The 14986-nt window shown below is 39.1% G+C and overlaps 2 protein-coding genes and 1 pseudogene across 2 annotated transcripts in view; all 3 read right to left on the bottom strand.

Moving 5' to 3' along the window:
* Positions 1-9960, bottom strand: part of LOC129842748 (zinc finger protein 664-like) — a 275164-nt gene extending 265204 nt beyond the window's left edge. Inside the window, exon 1 of the mRNA XM_055911381.1 lies at positions 9530-9960. Coding sequence (XP_055767356.1) covers positions 9530-9842 — 313 coding nt within the window. The 5' untranslated portion in view covers positions 9843-9960. The remainder of the gene's footprint in view (positions 1-9529) is intronic.
* Positions 4173-6930, bottom strand: LOC129842738 (zinc finger protein 239-like; annotated as a pseudogene).
* Positions 9961-11248: 1288 nt separating the features above from the next.
* The window catches only part of LOC129842747 (zinc finger protein 660-like), a 35010-nt gene continuing 31272 nt past the window's right edge, over positions 11249-14986 (bottom strand). The window contains exons 2-4 of the mRNA XM_055911378.1: positions 13582-13748; positions 12152-13381; positions 11249-11578 (exon numbers count right to left, since the gene is read on the bottom strand). Coding sequence (XP_055767353.1) covers positions 12989-13381; positions 13582-13748 — 560 coding nt within the window. The 3' untranslated portion in view covers positions 11249-11578; positions 12152-12988. The remainder of the gene's footprint in view (positions 11579-12151; positions 13382-13581; positions 13749-14986) is intronic.

Raw genomic sequence — 14986 nt, 5'->3', positions numbered from 1 at the left:
AGAACATCCACGCCCTCGAGGACGTCCCCATGGGACTTGGGGCTCTGCTAGGGCTGTATTTTTTATTTTCCATTCAAGTTCCCAAAAATGTCAGAAAAACACTTATGTTAAGTTACTGTGTTCTGGGGATAAGAGAAGTTGGGGTGAAGTTACCAGGGCCGGTCATAAAGATGGCAAACTTCCTAACATAATTAAGTGGATACGATATACACACTAAAGCTGAAAAATCTGTATTTAGCATCAAGTCTACAATATTGTTAGTTTACCTATGATTCATTTTTAATGTATGTTGTTTTTATTGTACATCACTATTTTATATATTTTAAATGTCATGAAAAGCACTATACAAAGTAAATGTATTATTTATTATGGTCTGACATGTCTGCAGAAATGTTGCAATTTTGTAATGTGTTTTGTTTGGTAAATTGTTTTGCAAATATTAATTCACATTTGTGGTGCCACTAAATAAACAATGAATTATTTAAATCAATATTGTTATTAATATTATTAAAATATGTTTTTATAATGGAGGGGTTCTTTGAGGAACCATGATAAGGGGTTCTTCAAAGAACTTATAGGGGTTCCCACAAAAGGTTCTTTGAATAACTTTTAGGGGTTCCCCCACTGTTTCAATTTGAAGAACCCCTAAAGGCTACTCCAGGAACCTTTACTTTTTAGAGTGTATATTGATAAAACTCACCTTGTCCGAGAGACATTTACATAGTTACACACAGCCCGATTTGGGATGACTATTTTGGGGCGAAATAGAGGCCACAACAGACTGACCTGATATCGCCCATAATTCGACGTCCTTGGACGTCACGTGCTGAGTGGGTATGACCAAAGTTATTCTATTTAGCTGCACTTTGTAGTACATTTTTACACTATAATAAATGTTTCTGATGCCACATCGCCCGTTTTCAAAGGGAGTCGTTGGTTTTCAGAGGCAGTCGCTTTTTAGCTTTTTGTCTGAAAGTATTTTCTCAACTGCGATACCAACTCCAGTCAGCAGATGGCGATGTGCGTCTTTCAGGTGATTTTGCCACAGACGTTTAATCTAGTGGACGGGACATTTTTTCAACATCTACAGTTAGTCAGCCACCTTGGTTCACTAACTTTATGGAAAAAGGTTTATTCAATCAATCTAGCAACTCCTCCCATACTGGGAAAATACAGGAATACACTCAGAGCCTCCTGACTGGGCCCTGTTTACACCTCCAAGGTCCCCCCCTCACACAGGAATACACACTCAGAGCCTCCTGACTGGGCCCTGTTTACACCTCCAAGGTCCCCCCCTCACACAGGAATACACACTCAGAGCCTACGAGGCTGTTCTAAAAACACTTTGCGTGGTTCGCTCACCTCTTTTTTTAAACTTGGTTTGAGATTTGGTATCCACTCGGCTCGCTGCCTCTCAGATCAAAGGTGGGACCATCTGCTCCGTTCCCAAAGTGTGGTCTCTCTGAGATCCCAAGTTTGAGGGATCGCTCGTGCATGATTTATTTTCGTCAGGAGCGGTCACCAAGCGAAGATTCACATCCCCATTGCCAAATATGGTTATTTTCTTTCATATCAAATAAGGAGAGACACATTTATCACAAGTCAGAGTTATTCTTAAACTAAATCTTTATTCACTTATTAATAAGGGAGCAGGTCAATACAATGCACACATATAAAGTGAATCAATTGAGTGCTCTACGATAATGATGGCTGGTCGATGAATCACCCCCAGAGATTCGTTGAGAGCCCCGAGACAAAAGTACAAAGGTCTTTTATAGGCAAGATACAACCCTTTCAACCTACATGACCAACAACAGATGTATAGAACGGGTCATAAGGTTAAGATTTGTATGAAAGATACTTATAATTCTCAGCAGACAGTATCTGCTGTAAAAACAGTACTCTTTGTGTAGAGACCAGGGTCTGGCCCTGGGGTCATCTCTCCCTGGTGCCATATAGAACAGAAACATTAACTCATGCTCTGGAATGTGGTCTCTTTAGGTTTTATCACCCAAAAGACATTGTAAATCTCCTGTCAGTGTTTTCTCCCAGAGGCCCATCCTCAGTAAAACACACAGACACAATAGTTCTAAGAACCCTCTATTCTGTTGCATAAAACAACCATTTGATCCAATAAAAGAATTATAACATAATCTTGCAATTTTGCTCTCAGTGTCCACTGAAAGTTGACTAGTAACAACAACTGGGACATAAAAGTCACCCACCATGAGATCCACTAAATCTGCCCAAGAACAGGCAAACAAAAGAACTGGTGTTACACATACTAACTAACGAGGTGACACCAATCAGTGTGCCCTACGTGCTAACGAGCTATACGTGCTAAAGTCCAACCTCAAAACATAAATGGAAAAACGAAAGCCTGGAACACCTTTCCCCTTGAAACAACAAATAAATCCTATAATTTTTGTTGGACAAGTTTGCTCACCACCAACAGAAAACAACTTCCATTTCACATTATAAATCAACTACAATGCTTCACCTTCTACAATATAAACATGGTGTCTACTGGCTGTCAACAATTAAAAACAAGAAAAACAAGCATTTCTAAATAATAATATACAATCGTATTATTTTTTCTTCTTTTTCATTCTATAGAATCCTAGAACTCAATAGCTTCTAGAACTTTCGTCTTCCTAAAACTCACCAGCTTCTAGAACTCTCGTCCCCTTGGAACGAGCCCAAACAAAACTCATCTCCAATACGGAAAAACGTGCAGTCAAAATAAATTGTGATCCATGGCAACGCAATGGCTAAATGCAAAACACAAATCTTTTTGACTGCCCATTCTTGAGACACTCAGCAACCAAGTTGTCCTTACCACGGATGTGTCTGATTTCAAGAGGAAAATCCTGCAATATCCGTAGTAACTTTCCACCTCACTGTGGAGCTCTCTCTTTTCAGGGATCACTCGATAGGCATGTTGTTGGATCGGGGTCCAGTCCCCAATGTCATGCTCTAGTACATTTGGGTTGGCACATCTGAGAATGAACCCTGATATTCTAAAAGAAGGGCAACAATGTCAATATATTTATACCAAAAAATTGTCAGTTGATTGCATAAATAATTATGATTACTAAAAGTTACATGAATTGTAAACATGAAATACCAAAACCAAATGTACACCCCTTTGATAATATGTATTGTCAATAATTCACTTAATGGTAAGGCATGGTATAATAAAAAATGTTTAAAAAAAATAAGATTGCATAGTCTTATTTTCAACGACTTTTCAATTACATTTTGCTAGGTGGGATAGCCTCAATGTCAAAACACAGTTTTAACATGTCCAAATCAATAACCAATATGTAGAAACAGTTTGGGATAAATTGAAAACCTAAACATAACATGTGCTATTTACACAAACATCTGCCACAATAATCATATTTCTTGTATTTTTTTAAACAAGCTCCTTATAAACTGCACAAGCACCAGAAACAGTGTTGTTTTGACAAGTAGCAATAAATCACTGATATCGATTAGGGGGGAAATCAGGTTGTACGTGATGTTGGAATGCATTTAAATGTAGGGGTCGCTAAACAAAGGAACTCAACACTTATTTGTCATAACTCATCGATATCATGCTAAAATCATTTATGTGACAGGAGGGAGATGAGGTTGCACGTCCTGTTAAAACTAGCAGCTCAAAAACTACACGGAATCTGGGAATAATGTGTACTTACTAAATCTCATAAATAGTACTCATTCAATTCAGAGCCTGGATTTTTCCCCTGAGGATAATATCCATATCATGTTGAAATCAATAGAACAGGGGACAAACATTTAGGGTTCTACATTATGACATCATTAAAATACTCCTCCTACAATGTTAAAACATTCTACATTGTGACATCATTAAAATACTCCTCCTACAATGTTAAAACATTCTACATTGTGACATCATTAAAATACTCCTACTACAATGTTAAAACATTCTACATTGTGACATCATTTCATTGATATCATGAAAACTCCTTAATGTATTTTCTGATGATTAGTCAGAGATCTTTTATCAGATTATCTCTGGTCACAGCTATACATTGGCTCTCCTGTGTGTGTTCTCTTGTGCACTGTCAGATAGCTAGATTGACAAAAACTCTTCCCACATTGATCACAGCTATAAGGTTTATCTCCTGTGTGTACTCTCTGGTGTAAAGTCAGATTGCCAGAAGTAGTAAAACTCTTCCCACATTGATTACAGCTACAAGGTTTCTCTCCTGTGTGTGTTCTCTGGTGCACTGTCAGCGCTCCAGATTGGCCAAAACTCTTCCCACATTGATCACAGCTAAATGGTTTCTCTCCTGTGTGTGTTCTCTGGTGTATAGTCAGAGAGCTCAATGTAGTAAAACTCTTCCCACATTGATCACAGCTATAAGGTTTCTCTCCTGTGTGTGTTCTCTGGTGCACTATTAGATAGCCAGATTGACAAAAACTCTTCCCACATTGATCACAGCTATAAGGTTTCTCTCCTGTGTGTACTCTCTGGTGTAAAGTCAGATTGCCAGAAGTAGTAAAACTCTTCCCACATTGATTACAGCTATAAGGTTTCTCTTCTGTGTGTGTTCTCTGGTGTAAAGTCAGAGAGCCAGATGTAGTAAAACTCTTCCCACATTGATCACAGCTATAAGGTTTCTCTCCTGTGTGTGTTCTCTGGTGTATAGTCAGAGAGCTCGATGTAGTAAAACTCTTCCCACATTGATCACAGCTATAAGGTTTCTCTCCTGTGTGTGTTCTCTGGTGCACTGTCAGATAGCTAGATTGAACAAAGCTCTTCCCACATTGCCCACAGCTATAGGGTTTCTCTCCTGTGTGTATTCTCTGGTGCACTGTCAGGTCTCCAGATCGACCAAAACTCTTCCCACATTGATCACAGCTAAATGGTTTCTCTCCTGTGTGTGTTCTCTGGTGTATAGTCAGAGAGCTCAATGTAGTAAAACTCTTCCCACATTGACCACAGCTATAAGGTTTCTCTCCTGTGTGTATTCTCTGGTGTCGAGACAGATTGCCAGATGTAATAAAACTATTCCCACATTGATCACAGCTATATGGTTTCTCTCCTGTGTGTGTTCTCTGATGAACGTTAATGCCTGATGAGGTGTATCTCTTCCCTGTGGATCTCTGCAGATGTTTCTTGAGGAGTTCTGATCTGGAGAGACTCTTCTCTGCCTCGTCAGCATCATGAGGTTGGTGAGGCTCCCCAGAGGATCCACGATAGTTCCGTATCTCTCCTGTGTGAACAACAAAGTCAGACAGATGGTTACAGATCCACTATAAAAGGTGATGCCAACAGCGTAGCCTTGATGTTGTACAACAATTGACGTCTGTAATGAATGTTACAATTATTTGACAATTGTCTTAAAATGAGAGAAGAATAGTCATATTTTAGTAGTAACATCGATGACTGTAGGCTTGAAATAAGTTATTCATGTTGTTGAAACTGTAAGCAGTGAGCCAGACGACTGGCGATTGGTCTCCAATATAGGCCCCTTTCTGTGTTTAATACAATTGTGGCACGAGGGCAAAGCACATACAATTTGGTAACTCCTCCTTGCTAATGAGAAAAATGATAGTTATGGATGTAGTATATCTGGTAATGAGGTAATGAGGAAACCACTAGTTATGGATGTAGTATATCTGGTAATGAGGAAACCACTAGTTATAGATGTAGTATATCTGGTAATGACGAAACCACTAGTTATGGATGTAGTATATCTGCCTGGAACAAAAATGGTGAGCAAAGATTTTAGTTTTCCACAATGTATTATGAATATTACAGCACAAGATCAGGAGTGCTACTCAAGGAAACTCACATTAAGCTCTGTGTCTTTTCACTAATTCACCACCGTGGGGGAAAACTCAGGGGAGTTCTCATAGGCTGACAGCAAAAATAGCCTCCATTTCCAGGTTGCATATGAGTGCATTTCACATTACTTTGGATTATAACTGTAAGGCTCGTTTGAATCTCCTGCTTAATATGTTTGTGTTATTGCCGCAAATCAACTGCTTTATACTTATAAAACACTTCAACCAGTAAAATGCTCTTTAGCTAGCTTTGCCATCAGCCTGAAACTGAGGGTTTGTACATTAAGTGTTTAACAAATTGGCCCATAACTTCACCTAACAACAACATAGACCTACTGTAGGACCCATAACTTCACCTAACAACAACACAGACCTACTGTAGGACCCATAACTTCACCTAACAACAACATAGACCTACTGTAGGACCCATAACTTCACCTAACAATAACATAGACCTAGGACTATAAATCATTTAATATTCCAGGTGAAACATGGAAACTAAAATGTCTTTGTCATGACATTTCATAACCTGATCACCAGATAATTTTGTGAATAATCCCACTAGGCTACTCTGTAATGTGTTGTCATTCTAAATGTCCTGAATAAAGGAAAATAGCTCTGTGTGTTGTACAATAGCCGATCCATCAAGGAACAGTTCTCTACACATTATGAGCTAAGTATCTCTGTGTGCAAACATACTAACGAGACCCTACAGTAAATCAAGCAGACAATAACACATTATAAACATCAATTTGTTAGGGATGTTGGATCCAACGTGGAGCACGGCATAACTGTCTTTACCAGAGTAATGAATGAAGAAGCACTTTGGTTGTTGTTGCATGTTGTGATATTTGTCATTTGACTGTCATTCAGAAAATTATTTCCTGGATCAGCTGATGATAGTTGAACACGTGACTAACTAAACAGCTACAGTATTAAGTATTATGTGTAATTATTGAAAAACCATGTTAATGACAGTATCCATTTGGGTGTTGTCAATAAAGTTAAGGGGACTTTCAGTTAGAACCATTGGATTTAGCAAACTCTGAAATGATTGAAAACTGAAAACTAACATAAGGAGGCACTAAATGTGACGTAGTTAGAGAGCATTTCAGAGATCTGAATACAAAAAACTGTCCCACTGCAAGATCCAGTATTTAAGTTGAAGTTCATCATATGACAAGCGTAACGTTATGACTATAACTACTGTTCCCTGAAGGGGGGAAACTAGGTACAACATACTATTAAATCCACATAGTTATGACTATAACTATACTATTAAATCCACATGTTATGACTATAACCAATGTTCCCTGAAGGAGGGAAACTAGGTACAACATACTATGGAGAAATAGATTCATTCCCCATTATGACATCATGGATGAATTCTAGAATATACTATAGAGCCTAGCCGACCCAAACGGATACTAAATGAAACGTCCCATGGTAGATCACCCAGACCTGACCCCGCAAGATGCGTCAGTTTGGTCAATTTATTAATTGTCTTTTGTTTGAAACACTCCTGTCAGTGTTGAGTAAGGACACACACCTGGTTACACATATAGAAGTAGGACTAGTCTACCTGGTTACACATATAGAAGTAGGACTAGTTTACCTGGACTGAGCACAAATGTAGGCCTATAAAATGTGCCCATTTGGGGATGTCTGATAGTATTTCAGATTGTCTTAACGCACCACCACTAATGAGTTGTGGAGCTTCTCAACAAAAAAATTATTCAGCTTCTCCAACTAATTTTTTCTTCACCTCAAACAGCAGGTAAAGAAAGTATTATTAGAATCCATTACGAATGACAATAGTTGCTCAAAGTATTTGTAAATTATTTCCAGCTCTCGCCCTTTCGATAACCACTCAGCATTAAAGGGTAAAATGTAATGCTCTGATCCAGTGGAAATGTTATAAAATACCTGATTACTTCTTATCCTTTGCACAAATAGACGACAGATGTGTCTGTCCAGAACTCACTGGCGCAGGAAACTGAGGGCCCAGAATATTTTATACAATGTTGCAAGTTTGAGGACCCAGTTTATAGCTGATAGAATGTTTCAAGTTCGTTGTTGACAGGCCATGTGCAGCCAATGGGATTTATAGGATATTTCTTTTTTAAATCGGGATATTTTCTAACTGCAGGCTGCAAATGTTTTTGTTTGTTGGTTTCATGTAGGCTATTTTTACATAGTTGGCAATGGCAATAAAAGTTACTTTTAGATTTGTATAATTTTCATTTAGATAGAATGTAGATTAATCACAGACAATGATTTTGAGATACTATTATCAATGAAATTAAACTGTTTCAGTAAAATGTGCAAATGAAAATCATAACTGGCACCAGATCAGTAGAAATGGTAAGATACATTTGCACTCCAAATGTAGGTTGCCGACTGCTTGTGTAGCCAATTACCAGCAACGTCAGAATGTATGAAGGACAGCAGGAGTTGGTTCAGGAAGAGTTTCTTCTCTTCTGGTTGGGCGATATTGATGTAATGGCATGAAAATAAATTGGCTGAATATTATACAATGACTTATCAACAGCTCTAACAATTTGACCCCCACAGGAAATCTACACTGGCAATTTTAGAATATACTATATAGCCTAGAAACCTGGTTAAACTATCACTATGACATCATGGATGAATTCTAGAATATACTATATATCCTAGAAACCTGGTTAAACTTTCATTATGACATCATGGATGAATTCTAGAATATACTATATATCCTAGAAACCTGGTTAAACTATCATTATGACATCATGGATGAATTCTAGAATATACTATATATCCTAGAAACCTGGTTAAACTATAATTATGACATCATGGATGAATTCTAGAACACACTATATATCCTAGAAACCTGGTTAAACTATCATTATGACATCATGGATGAATTTTAGAATATACTATATATCCTAGAAACCTGGTTAAACTATCATTATGACATCATGGATGACCAGTCCTTGTATTCATAGTGTATTGAATTCAGGGGGTCGCCCTGAGCTGAACTCAAACCTGGGTCCAGTGACTCTCAAGTTAACACCTTATAACTGTTACACCAAGATGTCTGAACTTCTTGACGAGGTCCCTAGGTTTTGGGTTAAGGTTGATACAATAGCTTTCTCTATGAATTTGAGAGTGGTTATATTTCTCCAACCCCCATCCCTCAGCTGTTTACCAAACCAAGTCTCTGGGCAGCCATTTTGTTTCTGTTTAAATCCTAGGTTGTCTCTTTAAAAATGCCACACAACAAACAACCAATCTGCAGTTGAAACAATAACAAAGCTGTAATTCTACTACTGTTTTGCTAATAAGATGATGATGGGGTTGGAGAAATGTAACTACTCTCAAATTCATAGACAGATCTATGGATGCAAGGACTGACCATCCATGATATCAACATGATAGTTTTAACCATGTTGAGGCTATACAGTGTTGATTTACATTGTTTCTAAACATTGGAGTAAAAAAAGCTTATTTGGGGTTCTGATGGGGTACAACAGATGAACTAAGCTCATGAGGCATGTGTTATATTCTTCAAGAATCAATGGCTATAAATAAATAATACACAGTCCATACTGCTATAACCCATAGTACCACATTGGATAACATTCACAACATGGAACAACAGTCCATACTGATTTCCCCAGTTCAACAACTGCAGAGTTTGTGCCTCTGTTTTTAAGACAGTACTTACGAGTGTTAATCAGGGAACGGTTTCTCAAAACCATCTTATGGCTAAGTTCACCGTTAGAACCATCGGACACCTTAAGATGCGTTTGGGAAACCGGGACCAGATATCCAGTTTCCTCCTCCTCTTCTTCCTCCTCCGTTTTCAATGTAACAGTCATCTCTTCCTCCTCCTCTTTCACTCCATAAACTGCATCCTCATCCTCTTTCACTCTGAACGCTTCTTCCCCTTCTTTCACAGTAACGGCCTCATCCTCTACTTCTTGTTTTACTGTGATACCCGCTTCTTCTATAGCAGGGGAGTAGCTTAGTGACCGCATGGTCGGGGATGTTAGCTAGCTAGGCTAATGCTAACTTAACCAGCCCGCTAACGGAATAATAACAACACCGTAAATATGAAATTAAAACGGATAACTAACTAGACGACAGAAGAGGGTTTAAAACACAGAGCTGAAAGAAGCGTTCCGTCCACTAGATTATACGTCACAGTAGCATCATTGCCTTAAAGTCGCAGACCGCAATCTGCTGACTGGAGTGGGTAACGCAGTTGAGTAAAATGTAAATACAAATTTCAGACAAAAGGTAGGTAGGAATCAGGAACATAGCTAGTCCTAAAATATTAATTAGCCCCTCCCTAAATAATTTAATATCAATATCAATATATTTTCTCTGTGATTTCTGTTAGTGAAACGTTTACTGTTGACAGGAGAACAAGAGGAGACAATAGGACGAGGTGGATAATTGTATAATAAGGCAGATTTATTCAAGTGTAAAGATATTAGGCAAAGCGTGCGGCACGGCTCTTTCTGTCTGATTTGTATAAAATCGTCCGGAAAGAGAAAGTTTCAAGACTCGTACAGTATTATACATACAACAAGCAAAGTAGGTAGATCTGCGAGCCTGGCCTTCCGATTGGTCGATCTGGGTCTTGGGTAGTCCTGAACAGGCCTGGTGTCCACGTTCCATTGGTTCCTGAGACAGTTCTTTGTCCTGAGCTCCAAGCATGTGTTGTGTGTGTTCTGTGGTTATCATGGGGGAGGGGAATTATGTGTGTCTGTAGTCGGTGTCTTAATAAGTCCAGCATATGTCCAAGAGAAATGAGGAGTATGTGTATTTTTGTATAAAATATGGCTTATGTTGAAATGTAGTTATTGCTAGTTTCCAGTCTCTATTACAATTTCTTACATTACTTATTTTCGTCAACCGTTCCATCGCATCTTAAACTTCTTACCGGGCCGGCACTAGGACCGGGGGAGGCTGCTGCTGCACTAGTGATAGTTAGACTTTCTTCAACATAGATGGCGGACAGAAATACTAGGAGAGAGGGGTAACCCTACACAGAACTGAACTGAATCAAAGATGGCGGACAGAAATACTAGAAGAGAGGGGTACCCCTACACAGAACTGAACTGAATCAAAGATGTCGGACAGAAATACTTGGAGAGAGGGGTACCCCTACACAGAACTGAACTCAATCAAAGATGGCGGACAGAAATACTAGAAGAGAGGGGTAGAAATACTAGGATGGAAGCAAATGTAAGGGATTATAACGTAATAACTAATCATGCAAAAAACATGTACAGTTGACAGGAATGTTAGTTCATGTAGAGACAAACGATTATGCATTTTTTTAACATAAAATTATTTTACGAAAATCGCGATTTAGCCAGCTAGCTGGCTAGCTTTATGGGGTGTTGTGACATGAGTATGACATTGAACCAGTAGAGAATGTGAAACGCTTTATTGAAAAGCTCATTATCCAAGTGTTATAAATACAAGTTCAATCTGTACTTCAATGCACATCTGTTGTGAATTATAAAAACAGAGGAAGAAAGAGGAGAAGGAGAGAGAGGTGTAAAAGACAGAAAGGGAAAGAGGTAAGCACATAGGAGCAGGGAAGGCAGCACATGATTAATGAATCACAGTGCTACATAAATATTCTCTCAGTTCATCACAATTACATAAGTGTCTCTAGTCGGCACAAAGGTTATCTTAAACGCAGGTGAGGTGGCGATGATGGGACTGGGGGTTGGCATCCTCTCACATCAAAACATATCTGCAGACGAGAGACAGATGGAGAGAGAGACCATGTTTAAGCCTTGTGTTTTTATTTATATTCTAACATTGTTAGTCATCAATCAGGAGGTGAAATGCAAAACTGACCTGGGATCATTAACTCTGGGACTACTGCATCTCTCTGTATTTCAATGTAAAGCATCTCTTTAATAATACTTCCTGTATTATATAAACTGACCTGGGATCATTAACTCTGGGACTACTGCATCTATCTGCATTCCAATGTAAAGCATCTCTTTAATAATACTTCCTGTATAATATAAACTGACCTGGGATCATTAACTCTGGGACTACTGCATCTATCTGTATTTCAATGTAAAGCATCTCTTTAATAATACTTCCTGTATAATATAAACTGACCTGGGATCATTAACTCTGGGACTACTGCATCTCTATCTGTATTTCAGTGTAAAGCATCTCTTTAATAATACTTCCTGTATAATATAAACTGACCTGGGATCATTAACTCTGGGACTACTGCATCTCTCTGTATTTCAATGTAAAGCATCTCTTTAATAATACTTCCTGTTGTCCTGACCAAGTGACCTCTCACCTCTGATCATGCTGTGCCCTCTATGTAGCCAGTCCAGATGCAGGAGGGGTTCACCGACAGCTGCTATAACCTAGAGGATTTAGGGAGAAGGGGAGAGAGGGATGAAGTGAAGGAGAGAGACTTATTGAGAAAATAAGGTAGTTAAAGCCACAGTGTTCAACAGGAATCTGTGTGTGGCCTCAACTGGTGTCCACACCACACTAAGTGGCTGCAGAGTACTTTATGCTGAAAAACATGAACGGACACACGAGGACAAACAATATAGCGTAGTTATAGAAATAATGAAGTGTCTTACTATTCTCTATGGTTGGCCCTCTTGCCTATTCTTTGAAGGTGGAAGGAGCCACAGTTATACACCTGAGCCTGCTTACTGCACAACACAATCCATCAATCAGATTGATACATGAGTGTGTAGGTGTGGGTTATAGGGTGTCTAATTGTTCTACATTTCTTCAATATGGGTGATTTAAAATAGCCTGTTTTGTTTTTGCACAGATATTAAACCCTTACCTAAACAGCACCCTCACCTAAGAAGTAGAAATCAAAGGGTGAGAAACTGTGAATTGAATAACTGCAGTTGACATAGCTAAGTAAATGGAAGAATACTCTTATTGCAATGTGAATGGCAAAGCCTTTGGTTGAGCATAGTGTAGTCTATGGTGTTGCCAGGGAACAGCACCCCCTTTAAAGAGCCTTTGGTTGAGCATAGTGTAGTCTATGGTGTTGCCAGGGAACAGCACCCTCTTAAAAGAGTCTTTGGTTGAGCATAGTGTAGTCTATGGTGTTGCCAGGGAACAGCACCCTCTTAAAAGAGTCTTTGGTTGTGCATAGTGTAGTCTATGGTGTTGCCAGGGAACAGCACCCTCTTAAAAGAGCCTTTGGTTGTGCATAGTGTAGTCTATGGTGTTGCCAGGGAACAGCACCCTCTTTGAAGAAGTAGGAGGTGAAGATCTCCTGCACACGGATTGCCTCTCTTGCTGCGTTGTTGGACCCCATCCTTGAAACATCCTGCAGAGCAGCAGACTCCTCCTCTGGGACACGGCGGCGAGCTGTAGATCCCCTCCTGGTCCTCGTGTCCATCCTCATGAAGTTACGCAGGACACAGGTAGCCTTCACACACCTGAATTCCTCCAGGAGGCAGTCCCAGATGACCCTGGTCACCCAACCTTGCAGTGCCCTACACGGTAACTGTAGGCAAATGTTTTGAAGGAATCTCCAGTTACAAGGTATCTGTAGGAATATGGAAGACAATGTAATTATTAGACTGTTACATCACCAGGTCATTGTGGATTACTAAAGTATAATATCCCTGATAACAAATCATGATAACATTGGATTGATAGATGGATGGGCACACATATGTACATGTGTAGCATGTGACAATAACACGACCATATCAAGGATGGCATCACAAATGAATAAATAAATACCACTTGAAGCTTGGTGATGAGTTGATCATTTGAATCAGCTGTGCAGTGCTGAGGCAAAAACAACAATGTGCCTCTGAGTCCCCAGGACTGAGAACCACTGCTCTTCATTGGGACCTCTTCATATGTAGACTGGCTTTCATAGCGCTCTTTATCTGAGGACAGAAAACCTCACAAGAAACAGACTTCATTATAGTCAAATTACACCACACTGAATATTATGTTACTATTATCTCCGTGCTCATTTCTAGGGACAGGAACTACACAAAAGTACCTTCCCTATCCAGAATAGCCTCCTCTCTCACTGACAGTTGGGGCTGCTATCCTTTCACCCTCCTCCATGGCTGTTAGCTACCTACCTACAAATGCATTTGGAGTTTGTTTTTTACAGTGATAAATACATCAAGATAGCTAATATGAAGTTAGGTAGCTGGTGATATTTCATTCACTTAGCTATCTATCTATCTATACAGTATTTGAAGTTGGCTAGATAGCTAACATAGACCTACTGTAGGACCCATAACTTCACCTAACAATAACATAGACCTACTGTAGGACCCATAACTTCACCTAACAACAACATAGACCTACTGTAGGACCCATAACTTCACCTGAAAACAACATAGACCTACTGTAGGACCCATAACTTCACCTAACAACAAGATAGACCTACTGTAGGACCCATAACAACAACATAGACCTACTGTAGGACCCATAACAACAACATAGACCTACTGTAGGACCCATAACTTCACCTAAAAACAACATAGACCTACTGTAGGACCCATAACAACAACATAGACCTACTGTAGGACCCATAACAACAACATAGACCTACTGTACGACCCATAACAATAACATAGACCTACTGTAGGACCCATAACAACAACATAGACCTACTGTAGGACCCATAACTTCACCTAACAACATAGACCTACTGTAGGACCCATAACAATAACATAGACCTACTGTACGACCCATAACAATAACATAGACCTACTGTAGGACCCATAACAACAACATAGACCTACTGTAGGACCCATAACAATAACATAGACCTACTGTAGGACCCATAACTTCACCTAACAACATAGACCTACTGTAGGACCCATAACAATAACATCACCTAACAACAACACTTTAAAAAAACACTTACGTAAAAAAAAAGGTTTTAACATATAACTATTTCTCTCAATACCATTTGTATTTAATTAACATTTTTATTTAATATATTTTTGTATCTTTATTTTACTAGGCAAGTCAGTTAAGAACAAATTCGTATTTTCAATGACAGCCTAGGAACAGTGGGTTAACTGCCTATTTAGGGGTAGAACGACAGATTTGTACCTTGTCAGCTTGGGGATTTGAACTTGCAACCTTTAGGTTACTCGTCCAACGCTCTAACCAC

The sequence above is a fragment of the Salvelinus fontinalis genome, unplaced genomic scaffold, assembly GCF_029448725.1.
Source record: "Salvelinus fontinalis isolate EN_2023a unplaced genomic scaffold, ASM2944872v1 scaffold_0064, whole genome shotgun sequence".
In the NCBI taxonomy this organism is placed as follows: Eukaryota; Metazoa; Chordata; class Actinopteri; order Salmoniformes; family Salmonidae; genus Salvelinus; species Salvelinus fontinalis.
Note: the sequence above shows the minus strand (reverse complement) of the source record. Positions and strands in the feature narration are given on the sequence as shown.